Source organism: Oncorhynchus masou, chromosome 32 (genome assembly GCF_036934945.1).
Source record: "Oncorhynchus masou masou isolate Uvic2021 chromosome 32, UVic_Omas_1.1, whole genome shotgun sequence".
Classification (NCBI taxonomy): Eukaryota; Metazoa; Chordata; class Actinopteri; order Salmoniformes; family Salmonidae; genus Oncorhynchus; species Oncorhynchus masou.
The window spans coordinates 18,838,663-18,853,568 of record NC_088243.1 but is presented as its reverse complement, the minus strand read 5'-3'; the positions used below and the strand labels follow the sequence as shown (position 1 = coordinate 18,853,568).

Below are 14,906 nucleotides of genomic sequence, written 5' to 3'. Positions count from 1 at the left end.
CGTCTTCGGGGCCCGGGAAAAGTGGGTTAACTGCCTTGCTCATGGGCAGAATGGCAGATGTGTACCCTGTCAGCTCGGGGATTCGATCCAGCAGCCTTTCGGTTACTGGCCCAACACTCTGACCACTAGTTTGAACGCTGTCTATAATCCCAGAGGTATGGAGTGGCAGATATTAGTGATGGAGGGGTAGAGTCATTCTTGAATGATAATATTGTACTGTTTTAAATATAAATAGAATACATTTAATATCAAACATTCCCCAAATTCCTACTGTCAGCATTTCTGAAACATGTCAACATCATAAGGATGGCTTACTGTACTGCAAGGTTGACATAGTTTCCTAAACTCAGTAGTGACTTGCATCATAAAGAGCCCTTTCCTTACCTTTCGAACGATGGTGAGGCGTGGGTGCAGGTTTGCCAGACCGCCAGGGGGCAGAGTGGAGCATCCTGTGGTGAACTGGAGGAAGGCTTTCCTCTCGTCAGATGACATTCCACAAAGCACCCGCACAAAACGCAGGAACCCAGGACTGTGGAGAGGACAAGGGAACCGATGAAACCGTTAAAAGGACTCTCCAGCGAAATATGAAAACAACCAGCTGTTAGATAGCGCCAGTTTATGAACTGGTACTTTAGTACAAGCCTCATGTTCCTCCAGAATCAAAGGTCATTAAGTAAGTAAGTCATGTTCTGGTTATGTCAGTGACCTTGACATTTGAGTCCCTTTTAAAACATGACTAACAGTCAACACAAGGAGATCTAACAACAAAGAAATTATTTCCAAGTTGGCCAAATGAAGTTCTATTCTACAAGCTGCAGTAGATGGAGGGTCATCATACCTGTCCCTAGTGTAGCCCAGCTTGGGCTCTGTGTAGTTCATGACATCCTCAGATGTCCAGGATGGAGACTGGTTTCCACACAGAATCATCTGCACCTCCTTGTGACTGAAGGAGCTCAGCTTCTCCATGGGGAACACTCGGTTAAAGCCCTCTGAGAAAGGAACCGTTCATTTCATTACATCCAAAGTGTAGCGTAGGAAAATAAATGTGATAACTAATGCTAAAGAGATACAATCTGCGAGTCATATTAATTGGCATACCTCTGAATGCCTCCATTTGTTTCTGGATGCCAGTGTGCATGCAGAAGTCAAACATGAGCTCCACATACTCCTCAGCATTATCCATGGTCACCATCTGGATGGATAAACCGAGAGGGAAACAGGACAGTTTCAGACAACTCATCTAACTAATACGACTCAGGTCAGAGCCAACAGTGGTGCTCTACCTACCTCGTCATCCGCATTGGGCTTCAGATCCACTGCTGAGAACCCATGCACTTTGGATGAGGGGCAAAACTGGAAATTCAATCTGAGAGAAAAGGGACTCAAAATTAACCATGTTGAATGATGACAATTTTACAGCTGTCAAGATCAAATACTATATCAGCATCATGGGAAACTGACAAAAGAAAAGTGAACAAATTCAAAAGCGATTAATCATTGCCTACAAAACAATGTAATTAGCAAAAATGTCCACTGAAAATTATCCACTGAATGCCTGACTAATTTAAGAAGCTCAGTAAGAATGGTGGTAGTAAGTGGTAGTAAGCTGTGCTCACCCCAGGTCCTCTACACTAAGTGGGGGTCCGGAGCCCAAGGGGTTCTTCAGCATGAGGTCCTGCAGCCTAGTGTTCTTTTCATCCTCAGACTGACTGTTGTTCCCCAAGATCAGCCTCCTCTTCACCGCCAGCTCCTTCATCTCTTTCAGGAACTTGGCCCGGTGGGAGTTGACCCGCTCAAAGTCCTCCCAGGTCAGGATGCCGTGGTACCAGGCCGGGGGCTTGGGTTTAGGGGGGTCCAGGATGAACTCGGACTTGGAGTCCTCGTCAAAGCTGCCGACAGAATAGGTGTCCAGGCTCTCCTCGGTAGACGCCTCCGACTGGATCTCTGAGAAGTGGTGGTGCTGCTCGGTGGGATCGAGGAGGAGAGGGCCCCCACGGGAGGCGTACAGCAGCTTGGACATGTTGCTCTTGATGTCACCCATACAGAGCAACTTGAAGAAGGGTCGTGAGATGGGAAGGTCCACCAGGCGGTTGTCCTGAATGCACTTGGCCAGGAAGACCCCCAAGAAGAGGAAGAGTTTGCTGAGGCGCTCCAGCTCGTCACTGTCCTGGGGGAATGGGGCTGGGAACAGGCCGCAGGAGCGCTGGACATAGTAGCCTGGAGGTTTCAGACCCCCACCCAGATCCACCTGATAGTACACAACACACAGTCAATAAGAAGCAGGACATTTTCATTGACATGACCTTAAACCAAAAATATTAATTAAAGGTGACACTGACATGGTTCAAATATTACCGTTTAGATCTACATTTTAATAATGTGACAGTGAAGCAGCACTTACTTGGCGAGACTCATCGTCTGGGAAGTCATCATCACAGAGCCATATACCAAGGGATGCCCTCTGGAACTCAGCTGCCACCAGAGCATAGAACTCCAGTGTGGGACCCAGGCCTGTACCCTCCTCCCCCTGGAATTCAACCTGGGGAGAGAGAGACTGGTCATTCGCTACGACCTCTCATAACCAGTCACTATGACCTCTCATAACCAGTCACTATGACCTCTTGTGGCCATGCCATTCAAAGAAATAGGGGAAGACATTCCCAAGTTGGAAAAAACAGGTGTACAGTAAGATTACAAAATGTATGCCTATGAATTGGATGAATGAGTACATATTTCACACCATTTAGCATGACATGGACCACTTATTCATGGGTACCAATGATACTCAATAATCCCTTCACACAGACTCTCCAATGAGCATGCATGTTAGTCCAGGAGTACAATTAATCTGGTTTAAATCAGGCGTGGTGTTTTACTTCCAAAACAGATTTCCTGTCAGCGTGGATCTGCATGACGCTCTCAGCCCACTCCATCATCTGGTCTCCGCGGGGGACCTTGACTCTCTCATGTTTGAGCCGGCCCACCCTGAACTCCCCAGGGTCGTCTCTCCGCACCGTGGTGGAGGGCCGCGAGCGCTCCATGGTCGCCTCCCGCCGGTTCTGCAGCCACACTACCGCCCTGAGGTACACCGACAATACAGTACGAAGTCAATGAAATTAACAGCAATAATTGGCCCTGTAATATGCGAGAGCTGTATTAGTTTGTTATTCAATGCTATATAAACAAAGACATGAAATGGGTGTGGATGTGAGAAGACGTTGCACCAGTTTCAGGAGTACACACCCCTTTTGTTTAAACGTCAAGCAGCACTAACCTGGAGGCTCCAAACGCAGTGCAGGTGAAGTAGAGCTGCCGGGTCTCAAACGGGATGAGGAAAGGACACTTGCTGGTAAGCTGCTCACACCATTCTGGGAGGGCCCCGCTGGCCAGGGCCAGAGGCTCCTCAATCTGCTGGAGAATCTTCGTTGTGACTTTCTTGCTGGTGAATTCCTCGGGCGATGCATTGAATTGGAGGTCCTCTACATATGGTAAACAAACAGTTGATCAACAACGTGTGTTATTAAGAACACCAACAAGTAACATCTTCACTGCAAGAGGATAATAAAATAAGGTAAGAATATTATCTTCAGGTGATATGTGATGGGGAGGGGGGTCTGAGGTGGTATTAGGTATGTATCTGTACCTTCCTGGAAGGTGCGTGTGTGGGCATGGGGGTCTCCTCCGATGATGAAGAGGATGCGGAGCAGCTGGAGCACATCCTCCACACCGCAGGCGCTCTGGCTGGAGCCAGCCTTGGCCTGGGCCTGCTCGCTAGCCACACTCAGGATGTCACAGGTCTGCATGGCACCCAGAGACCCAGGGCTCAGGCCCCCCGACCTGCACCCATGCTCACAAAAGTCCTGCAAGCAATTATATGGACCGTGGTTTTAACCTGATGTTTCCTCAGCTACCTGACTCTACAAACTCTCTGATTAACAGCGAAGACAGTAGCATAAAACTGGACATGGCTATTTTGCTGCACATACATCCAGTTACTGCATTCTCACAATCATTATGTTCGTACAGCAAAATAATGAAAGGGAACAGATTCACTATGTAAATCATGGTAATGCATAATTTACAGAACAGCCACAAGCCATTTGGATAAAGTTAAGAGAAGAGCAAAAACTGTCTAACAAGTGGCTAGACAAATGACAGTCAAGCAAGAAGGAAAACAATATATCAAAACAGAGAAGGGAAAATAAATAGATACATAGACAGATAAGCAACATCTTGATGCCGGTCTATACCTTGTATGCAGCTATGAGCTGAGAACAATTTCTGTTTTTCCTAATACTTTTATTAGTGCCGGTTAATTTCCAGTGGCGCAGGAAAGAGGAGTCTGCATTCTTCTGCATGTAGGTTATCAAGTCATTCTTTGGTAATTCATCAGTGCCAAGGTATTGCTCCACATGCTCTACAGACCAGCAACCCTACAACAGGAAGAACCAAATGTTGGTCTTTCCTGATTGTAAAGTCTCAAGGAAAATAGACATGCATTACAGTAGGTTGGTTTAACCACTAAAAAGAGATCCGTGCAGTTACTCTAGTTACATTATAACTAATAGGGTTTTAAGTCACAGTATCCTTGCTGCTTTAAAGTTTAGTGAGATAGGTCTGTCTTAGTCTCGAAAACCCGACCCTAGGCAACAATGACTAGGGTCTGGTTTCAATAACAGACTTTTTTGGCAACTTTGATAAGAGAAAAAAAAATGTCCTTGTTCCAGAGTGGATCCTCTTCAGATAGACAACTCTCCCAACAAATCACAATGCAGACATTCCAGAATGTTGCAATTCAAAACCAAAGTTCAGGCAAAATCTTTGCAGTGGTTTATTGAAGATAGCCACTTGCGAAATGCACTCACTAAAAATAACCTCAGTGATCTCAATCTTGCCAGCTACTGTTTAGTATTTTATTCAAGCGGATAAGGTAGTGCTTTGTGCAGGGACTCAGTTCTTCTATGCCATAAAGAGTCACTGTTGCCTAGGTCAGGTTTTCGAGACTAGGTCTGTTTAATTATCCAGGAGAAGCATTTCGCTACACATTGAAAACAGCCACAAAAAATTCACAGCAAAGATTTAAAAAATGGGCAGGAGACGGGGCGAGGTGTGAAACTTGTTAATTACCATTTTTCTGCTTTCCTTCTCTTTGTCCGAATCCTTCAATTCTCTGTACATTATCCTGCAAAACAAAGTAAAAATGGAGATCTGCTATTAATTCCAGCTACTTTCAGTTTAGGTTTCATCATAACGTCAAGTTAGAATCCTGAGGAAAACCTAAACACCCAAACAAACTAGCATCCTGCCTGGCAGACTTACGTGTATGTGGGTTCCCAGATCCGGCGTAGTTTATCTGATTTGATGCTCCCGTTGCAGGAGACCTGTAGAAGCTTCTGGACATAGTAAAAGATAGTACCCTTGTAATTGGAGAGGGGTAGTTCAACTTCTCTTGTGGTTCCAAGCCCTGCCACTTTGAGGATGAGTGCAAGGTGGGGGGAGGGGGCACACTCAACCTCTTCCTGGACTTCAGAGCGAGGTGTACCTGCAAGGACAAGGAAAAACCTCACCACTATGCCCTAGGGTGCAATTGAAGTAGGTGTGAAAGACTTGCCATTTGTCTAGTAATCATGTACAATCCAAGTCCATCCACAGATGGATATTGAACTGAACTGTGTCGTGTTTGTGTACCTGGGGGAGGGATCTCCAGGTCAGTGGTCTGCTGGACATTGGTCCGTCCTGGCCTGGGGTCAAACGCCGGGACTAAAGCAGAGAACTGCCTTTTGAGGACAAAGTCATCGTCCCAGGTCCTACGCCGACCCCCTTTGGTTTCATACTCTTCCTCTTCCTGATAAAACAGGACATGAACAGCCCTCAGTTCTCTGGGAGTGGCAGGCAAGGTATTACACACACACAACACAAACAACATGCAACACAGATCAACGTTTACAGGAGAAACAAAACTTTCATAAAAACAAGGTCACATACATTTAGTCACACACTTCACATTCGAAATTGACAAGAACTTAAACTAAAATAGGGAAGTTTTCAGGCAATTCTTTTTTTACGAGGGTGCAAGCATGCAATCGACAAGTACACTTTATATGAATAGAAACTGCAACAGATTTTACCCTATTAAAATGAATGTGGAAACCAAGGTTTACCCTGGACCGTACCAAAACTTCCTCATACTCTTGGTCTTCCTGATTGTCATCCTCGTTCTCATCATCATCATCATCAGGCTCAGGCAGATCCTCCTCATCATCTAACTCAGCCAATAGTGTGTTAGCACGACAGCTGTCCAGGAAGTCTGCAGGGAGAGGTGGTGAGATCTCACTAGAAACAACTTTGAGCATAATGCACTTCATATAGAGTCAGAAAGCGCTAGCCAAATATACGAGGAGGACACTGATGAGTCAAGAAGTGTGAAACGACAAGATGGAAGTTAGGCAGTAGAAACACGTATGTGTTAAATGAAGAAGCAGAGGAGTAGTGGAGGAGGATAGGAGAGATGTATAATATAGGAATAATAGTAAGTCTAGTACAGCCTACCATAAAGGGAAAACTCAGCATCCTGACCAGTGTCACTCTCACTAGACGTAGAGGTCAGGCTGGTCGTCAGAGTGTTACTGAGCAACTGGCCAACCGACAAACCTGTGGTTGCCGTGGCTACATTATTGCTGCTGGTTACTATGGATGTGGACATTGTAACAGTTGAGGTGGTACCAGTGGTGGTGAGGTTAGGAAAGCTCTGTGCACCCATGAGAGGAGAAGCTGCAAACAAAAACCCAAAATGCGATTAGTTCCCAAACAGAAAAAGAAGCCGGTATTATTTTGACTGGTTCCAGTTCAAACTGAATGCTGGTTGCTCTTCTACCACTACACAGGCTGGTTGCTCTTCTACCACTACACAGGCTGGTTGCTCTTCTACCACTACACAGGCTGGTTGCTCTTCTACCACTACACAGGCTGGTTGCTCTTCTACCACTACACAGGCTGGTTGCTCTTCTACCACTACACAGGCTGGTTGCTCTTCTACCACTACACAGGCTGGTTGCTCTTCTACCACTACACAGGCTGGTTGCTCTTCTACCACTACACAGGCTGGTTGCTCTTCTACCACTACACAGGCTGGTTGCTCTTCTACCACTACACAGGCTGGTTGCTCTTCTACCACTACACAGGCTGGTCACATTCAAGCCTCAGTCAGAAACTTCTGACCACTGGAAGTCATGTTTTCAGTTTAAAAAAAACTGTGCATCTTACTTTTAAAGGTTAACATTAGAAAATAATGCACTGATCACCGCTTGCTTTACGCACAAATGTAATTAGAAAATGTCAGTAATAGTCTGTCAGCAATGCAATAATATGATTTATTGGTGAGGCATTTGATTCTCCTTGGTTTAATGAAATAGCCTAATATTAGAGCAAAGAAAACTAGAAAAAAACTGCAGCACAAAAGCAAGAACACCATTCAGATATGTGTAGTCAGTATTTCTTCTTCTTGGCTAGATGAGGGTCTGTCCTGTTTCTTCCCTTTGTGTGGTGATCAAGAGTCGGATTAGCAATCATATCACCATTGAACACAATCTACAATGTTACATTGCCAGGACAAATTTTGTTGACTACTACTCCAGGTTAATGTAAACATTTGATACCTTATTACTGTACAAGCAGAAGCTAAACTCTAAACCAAAGCTACAAGGCTCCTTCTACAAGTCATGCCAATAATGTCAAGTGAGCTGGCAGGACAGTGGTCCCTTTATGTGCAGTGAAGGCTGAGGGCTGCTTGTATCCCTTGCCTGCAAACAGTAGAGGCTGAATACTCACTGGCGGCGCTCATGACGTTTCGTCCCAGTGTGTTGGTGTTGTTGTCGCTGCTGCTGCGGCTCAGGTTCATGTTGTTGGTGGCATTGGTGCGGGACATGTTAGGAGCTCGCCGCACAAATGACTCCATGAGGCTGGCCTCTCGTGATGACAGGTTAGGCACGCTGGCGCTGGAGCTCATGGGAGCGCCGGCCGCCAGCAGAGAGCTGACGGACAGACGGGCGCTGGCCACGGAACATAGAGGCCTCTGGGAAGCAGCCTCCTTACTGGAGGACTCAGACACGGAGCTGACGTCAGGCGAGCTGACGCTGACTAGTCCCATGGAGATGGCCGTGGCATCTGCCGCCGCTTGCCTGTCCGCGCCCGCTTTCCGCTCGCCACTCTCCTCTGCGGTTATCGTGCTGGTGCTGGAGGTGGATCCGGCCTCGGACAGCACCACAATGGGTTCTTGGCCCTCTGCCCCAGGGATGCCACCACCAGCCCCTAGTAACCCCCCCTGCTCCAGCAGGCTATCGGCCCGACGCTCTACCTTGGTGGAGCTGAGACTGATATCACTGCTGCTGGCCACGCTACACACCGAGCTGCTACTGCCCTTCCGGCTGGAGGAGCTGGCCCCTGCAGCAGAGGAGGAGCCGCCCTTGTCCGGACAGTTATTTTTCACCAGGCTGCTCCAGGACTGCGCTGTGCCTGAAACAGTGGATGAGACAGGTTTGGGTGACGGCGCAGACTCAGGGTCGTACCCTGGCGCAAGCTTGAGGTCAAATTTTCCTTCAGCACCCATACGGTAAGAGTTTGAGCCACCAGCATCCCAGGTGACATCAATCCAGCCTGGAAAAGGATATGAATGTAGTGAGACCCAGCAGAGAGCAAGTCAAGACAGCAGTTCTGCTCAACACTGGACCAGATAACCATGTTTGTGATGTTGTCTACAGGTGGGCTGAATACAGATTCAGACTAGATCCATTACTCACCATCAGTATACCATTCTATGCAGCTATACTGAAGCTGATAGCATTGTGCTGAATAGTAAAACCAATTGTAAGTCAAATTGAGATACTGGATGTCCTGATGAAACTGTATGGTCTAGTACTCTGGTCCAGGTGAAGCAGTCAGATAGAAATCATGAGTTACAGAAAATGGCAAAGCAAGGTAGAATTTAGCATATGCAAAGCTGAAAGCCACTTGAGAAAAAGGAACTGAATAATATCATTGTCAATGTAAATAAAATAAAAATTGCAATGGAGCCCATTCAGAGCTTGCAAATTGTAACATCAACATGCACTCAGCTGACTGATGGAGACAATTAGTCAAAAAGTATTTAAAAACACACTGGAAACATGGCTGCCCAGAGATTTAACAGATAGCGACGGAGGAAATGATTGTACAAGTATGAAAAGGTTACCTGATAAGTTGGGGGAGAGGGGGGAGGGTTGCACTTCAAAATATCAAACTAATAACAAAAAGGGTATAATGGTAGTGACAGTTTGCAAGTTTAGTCAAATACGTAAATGATAATGGGAGCGGTTTTAAGACGTTTGGCATACAGAGATAGACATGTAAATCCTTTACACGCCCCTTGTATTTAATAATAATAAAAAATAAAATGTTAAAAATAAATAAAATAATGCGGAAGGATGAGCATCACGTAATGCAGTCTAGTGACACAGCAGTAGCACTGACTCAGATCAACAACTACACTGCTCTGTAGTCAGCCTCTACAGTTAGTGCATTTCAAGGTCAATATTTATCCTTCATTAACAAAGCATGGCCTTATTTGCCAATGGGGACAAAGAGGAAGTAGGCCTATAGTGTGAGGTCAGAAGCAGTAGGTTAACTAATAGGGCTATAGTGTAAGGTCAGAAGCAGTAGGTTAAGTAATAGGGCTATAGTGTAAGGTCAGAAGCAGTAGGTTAAGTAATAGGCCTATAGTGTAAGGTCAGAAGCAGTAGGTTAAGTAATAGGCCTATAGTGTAAGGTCAGAAGCAGTAGGTTAAGTAATAGGCCTATAGTGTGAGGTCTAGAGGTCGACCGATTAAATCGGCATGGACGATTAATTAGGGCCGATTTGAAGTTCTCATAACAATCGGTAACCAGCATTTGACGCCGATTATGGCCGATTACATTGCACTCCACGAGGAGACTGTGTGGCAGGCTGACCACCTGTTACGCGAGTGCAGCAAGGTGCCAAGGTAAGTTGCTAGCTAGCATTAAATTTGTCTTATAAAAAACAATCGATCTTAACATAATCAATAGTCAATTACACATGGTTGATGATATTACTAGTGTATCTAGCTTGTCCTGTGTTGCATATAATCAATGCGTTGCCTGTTAATTTATCATTGAATCACAGCCTACTTCTCCAAACGGGTGATGATTTAACAAGCGCATTCGCGAAAAAAGCACTGTCGTTGCACCAATGTGTACCTAACCATAGACATCAATGCCTTTCTTTATAATCAATACACAAGTATATATTTTTAAACCTGTATATTTAGTTAATATTGCCTTCTAACATGCATTTCTTTTCAACTAGGGAAATTGTGTCACTTCTCTTGCGTTCTGTACAAGCAGAGTCAGGCTATATGCAGCAGTTTGGGCCAGCTGTTTATGATTTCAAGCCTATCAACTCCCAAGATTAGGCTGGCAATACTATAGTGCCTATAAGAACATCCAACAGTCAAAGGTATATGACATACAAATGGTATAGAGAGAAATAGTCCTATAATCCCTATAATAACTACAAACTAAAAAAAAAATCTTACCTGGGAATATCGAAGACTTATGTTAAAAGGAACCACCAGCGTTCATATGTTCTCATGTTCTGATCAAGGAACTTAAACATGAGCTTTTTTTACATGGCACATATTGCACTTCTGTTGCATTATTTATTTGAGACTAAATTGATTTTATTTATTATATTAAGTAAAAAAAAAATAAAAAAAAAACCTTTACTAATAATGTTATGAAAGGACAATGAACAACTGCTGGTTGATATTTTCTGGCTGACCCCCCCACAGTATTTAACATACAAAAGTGAGACTTTTCTACGAGAGTTAGTTATAGGTGCTTTGGGTTAAGATGCACTGAAGGCTCCTCAAATTATATAAATGCACTTGATGTTCACAATTTGTTTTGTGGTTGGTCTACCATATTTATCAATGACTCCCTTGTCACTAGTATTTGCACATCTTATGTTCAATCGTCATAGTTACGTAGCCGGATGTCTCTGAACTACTATTACAACACTGCCCCAGTGATGATGATGGGGTGACGTATGGGATTATTCTGGGATAAAGCTCAGCATTATGTCCTGCTTTAGCAGTTTAAACATGCATCATCATGTCAGCCGAAGTCCCGCAGAACATTTAACAAACACCTTTTTCATATAAAACAAAAGCTTTCTATGCAAGCCATGTGTGTGTGTTCAGTTCCACACAGAGGGATGTTTTATTAGATGGTGGGGCTCAGGATGTACTAGTGTCTTACCGTTATGGGCCTCCCCAGTCACCGTACCCTCTCCTGCTGGGTTGCCATCCTGGTCTCTCCACTTCCAGTCGATGCCCCGCACCACGCGCGCACCGGGCACTATGTACTTCATCACCTGGGAGCGGAATAGACGCCTCTGCCTGCGCAGGTTGGCCTCCGCTTCCTTCACTGCTTTACCTGTAGAAGGGAGAAGGAGGTTGGTCAGATTTCTTTGCATCATTCAAATCTAATGAATAATGATTCATAAACATAGTGTCTCAGTAAAATGAGTGGTCCTCGCACATACCTTACTAAAATACTTATGTTGTTTTGACTGTTTCTTGACAGCAGTGGCGAGAGCTTAGACCCCCAAAGAGCAAGCAGAAGTGGCACGGACAAACCTCCCATAGAGAAGAAACCTCAAGAGGACCCAGGAGCAGACTCTTACCTAGCTGGTCCTCACACACACCACTGACGGTGCCGTAGATCTCAAGGCCTGACAGAGACAGGTAGTGGGTCTGCCCGCTGGCATTCTTCCCCATCTGCTTGATGCGGATGTGTCTCCAGCCCTGTTTCTCCTCTTTGGACGGGTCCAGAGGCCAAGTGGCTGTGGACCTTCACAACAGGACAGGACACAAACTCACTGTCAGAATCAGATATAGGTTTTGGATCCTGAGTTCTTCCTGACCATAGGCTCCTGGATATGCGTCCTTCTGACTAGGACAAGGCTGACTTACCCCGGCTCGTTGAGGCTGCAGTCCTCCACGTGGTTGTAGAGACTCATCCAGGTTTGGCCGTCTTTGGACACCTGGAACACCCAGTTCCTGAGGGCGGAGCGGCCGTAGCCACGTGCGTGGCGCAGGGTGTAGGCAGAGGGGATGACCCACAGGCCCAGGTCGATGGCGAACCACGCGTTCTTATCATCGTTGGTGTGGCAGTTGAGGGCAGAGCTGTCTCGACTCAGGATGTCCTCCAGTCGTCCATATGGGAGGTTACGACCCTCAGAGGAGGTCACTACCACCAGGCCGTAGGCTGCTGGGTTCACCCACTCATAGGCAGTCCTGGAGACAGAGGAAACACACAGGTTATTTTCTAAATACTTTCTTGTATTGTATAATAAGATGACGATGGGAGGAGACGTACTTTGCATTGGTACCAATCCAGTAGACTATTCCGTTCTCGTCAAAGTCATGCTGGTGTCTGAATGTGAAGGTCTGTCCCTCTCTTAGCTTCTTGACGAAGATGAAGGAGGATCTATCAAAGTCATACCATTGCTTGGCCACCTGGGGGAGAGAAAGGAGATTACTCTGAGACAGCGTGAGTGTTCGCTCAAACTGATCGCCTCAAATATGCTGAATGGACAGATAGTGAGAGAAGATGAAACATGGTTCAGGAAGAGGGGGTGGTACCATTTTGAGGAGGTACTGCTCCAGAGACTCCACGGTGGCCAGGGGCTCCATCTTCAGCATACGTCCGGTACGGTCGATCAGCGCCGTCTCTCCGGGCGCGCGCTCCAGACGGAAACGCAACCTCCTCGTCAGGATCTAACACACAGGAAGGACGAATAATGGACATTTGACCTTTGACGAGTACTTGCAGGAGTACTTGCATTCCTCATGAAGTTGATTGAGAGAATGCCAAGAGTGTGCAAAGCTGTCAGCGAAGCAAAGGGTGGCTACTTTGAAGAATCCATAGTATAAATACATTTTGATTTGTTTAACCCTTTATTGGTTACTATATTATTCCATGTGTGTTATTTCATAGTTTTGATGTCTTCACTATTATTCTACAATGCAGAAAATAGTACAAATAAAAGGAAAAACCGTTGAATGAGGTGTGTCCAAACTTCACAAGTACTGAGATATTTATATATATAATAAATAAAAGGGCCATTTAAGATTCATTTATTGAAACTATAATATCAACTGGTTATATTATATTGTGGAACACAAAAAGGTAGTAACCACACCAGTGGTGCTTGCCTGTAGAATAGCTCTGCTATGGCATAGCATTGTTTTGTTCATTTAGCAGACAAAACACCTATTTTATAGTAAAAATAACCATGTAATAAAACAGAATTTAATAGAGCAGAAAGTTAAATCGCATCTCGTGTTTAAAACAGCTATTCTCAAAGAGATAATTTGAAACAGTGCTCAATTTGGCAAGATGAAATACATTTTTCAGAGTTCCAAACCATGTCTTCTGTTAGAATTTAGTTTATTATACTTGTTCCTTGTAATTTTATAAAACGATTAACAATACCACATTGAACACCGCAAGGATTTGAATTATGGCCAGCTTAACGGTCAGCTTTATGGTTAGCTTAACAATTCTGAAAATACACAGTCTTCATCAAACTAATGTTTTTGCAGATTTTCAGTGTAGAACCTGTCTATGTTGTGGGGGGTTATAGCCTAGGCTAACCAATTCTAAATGCCACTAGCAGTTTACAAAGAAGGGTCGTCACTACTGTTAGTTGCCAAAGTCATAAACCCTGCCCGTTTCTACAAAATTGGATTTGAACTGTAACCTTAAATTAAGATCGAAAAGCGTATTTTTGTTTTCATAATTGTTTTTACATTTTGACTGTGGCACCGAAAAGTATTCATTTATTCCAAAACTGTACGTCATTCCTGGAACACATATTTACCAACTTCAGTCAACCACTCCATTTCGAATGTGATAAAACTGTCGTCATTTGGCAAGGAATGGAGCTTGTGTATCCCATCAGTTAGATACGTTTTTATAGGCATTTATTTCTGTAAGCACACACACATGTAGAGGGAGCGATCAGAACTTAATTGAGTGAGACACAGAAGGAAAATAGAATTTAAAGAACATAACTGTGTGATGCTTGGCTTGGTTTATTTGTGGTTGTGTCCCGCAAATGCACATGTACAAATGAACACTACAGTCAAAAGCAAATAGTTTCACAGTACAGTGCATTTGGAAAGTATTCAAACTAGAGGTCGGCCGATTATGATTTTTCAACGCCGATACCGATTATTGGAGTACAAAAAAAATCCGATACGGATTCATCGGCCATGTATTTGTAATAATGACAATTACAACAATACCGAATGAACACTTATTTTAACTTAATATAATACATTAATAAAATCAATTTAGCCTCAAATAATGAAACATGTTCAATTTGGTTTAAATAATACAAAAACAAAGTGTCGGAGAAGAAAGTGAAAGTGCAATATGTGCCATGTAAGAAAGCTAACGTTTACGTTCCTTGCTCAGAACATATGAAAGCTGGTGGTTCCTTTTAACCTGAGTCTTCAATATTCCCAGGTAAGAAGTTTTAGGTTGTAGTTGTTATTGCAATTATAGGACTATTTCTCTCTATACCATTTGTATTTCATATACCTTTGACTATTGGATGTTCTTATAGGCACTTTAGTATTGCCAGTGTAACAGTATAGCTTCCGTCCCTCTCCTCGCTCCAACCTGGGCTTGAACACGTCGACAAGCCACCCTCGAAGCAGCATTACCCATGCAGAGCAAGGGCAACAACTACTCCAAGTTTCAGAGTGAGTGACGTTTGAAACGCTATTAGCGCGCATCCCACTAACTAGCTAGCCATTTCACATCAGTTACACCAGCCTAAT

At 44.4% G+C, this 14,906-nt stretch overlaps 1 protein-coding gene across 7 annotated transcripts in view; it reads right to left on the bottom strand.

The window, feature by feature from the left end:
• LOC135525663 (E3 ubiquitin-protein ligase HECTD1-like) overlaps nucleotides 1-14,906 on the bottom strand; it is a 38,620-nt gene that overhangs the window by 2,030 nt on the left and 21,684 nt on the right. For 2 of the 7 annotated variants that reach the window (XM_064953418.1, XM_064953419.1), the window contains exons 20-40: nucleotides 12,699-12,833; nucleotides 12,433-12,572; nucleotides 12,027-12,350; nucleotides 11,738-11,904; nucleotides 11,311-11,487; nucleotides 7,828-8,652; nucleotides 6,550-6,771; nucleotides 6,129-6,307; nucleotides 5,689-5,845; nucleotides 5,320-5,542; nucleotides 5,128-5,182; nucleotides 4,251-4,433; nucleotides 3,644-3,860; nucleotides 3,275-3,479; nucleotides 2,877-3,078; nucleotides 2,402-2,539; nucleotides 1,617-2,248; nucleotides 1,288-1,366; nucleotides 1,099-1,192; nucleotides 839-989; nucleotides 385-529 (exon numbers count right to left, since the gene is read on the bottom strand). In XM_064953418.1, coding sequence (XP_064809490.1) covers nucleotides 385-529; nucleotides 839-989; nucleotides 1,099-1,192; nucleotides 1,288-1,366; nucleotides 1,617-2,248; nucleotides 2,402-2,539; nucleotides 2,877-3,078; nucleotides 3,275-3,479; nucleotides 3,644-3,860; nucleotides 4,251-4,433; nucleotides 5,128-5,182; nucleotides 5,320-5,542; nucleotides 5,689-5,845; nucleotides 6,129-6,307; nucleotides 6,550-6,771; nucleotides 7,828-8,652; nucleotides 11,311-11,487; nucleotides 11,738-11,904; nucleotides 12,027-12,350; nucleotides 12,433-12,572; nucleotides 12,699-12,833 — 4,650 coding nt within the window. The remainder of the gene's footprint in view (nucleotides 1-384; nucleotides 530-838; nucleotides 990-1,098; nucleotides 1,193-1,287; nucleotides 1,367-1,616; nucleotides 2,249-2,401; nucleotides 2,540-2,876; nucleotides 3,079-3,274; nucleotides 3,480-3,643; nucleotides 3,861-4,250; nucleotides 4,434-5,127; nucleotides 5,183-5,319; nucleotides 5,543-5,688; nucleotides 5,846-6,128; nucleotides 6,308-6,549; nucleotides 6,772-7,827; nucleotides 8,653-11,310; nucleotides 11,488-11,737; nucleotides 11,905-12,026; nucleotides 12,351-12,432; nucleotides 12,573-12,698; nucleotides 12,834-14,906) is intronic. The other 5 variants (XM_064953420.1, XM_064953421.1, XM_064953422.1 and 2 more) reach the window with 5 other exon arrangements.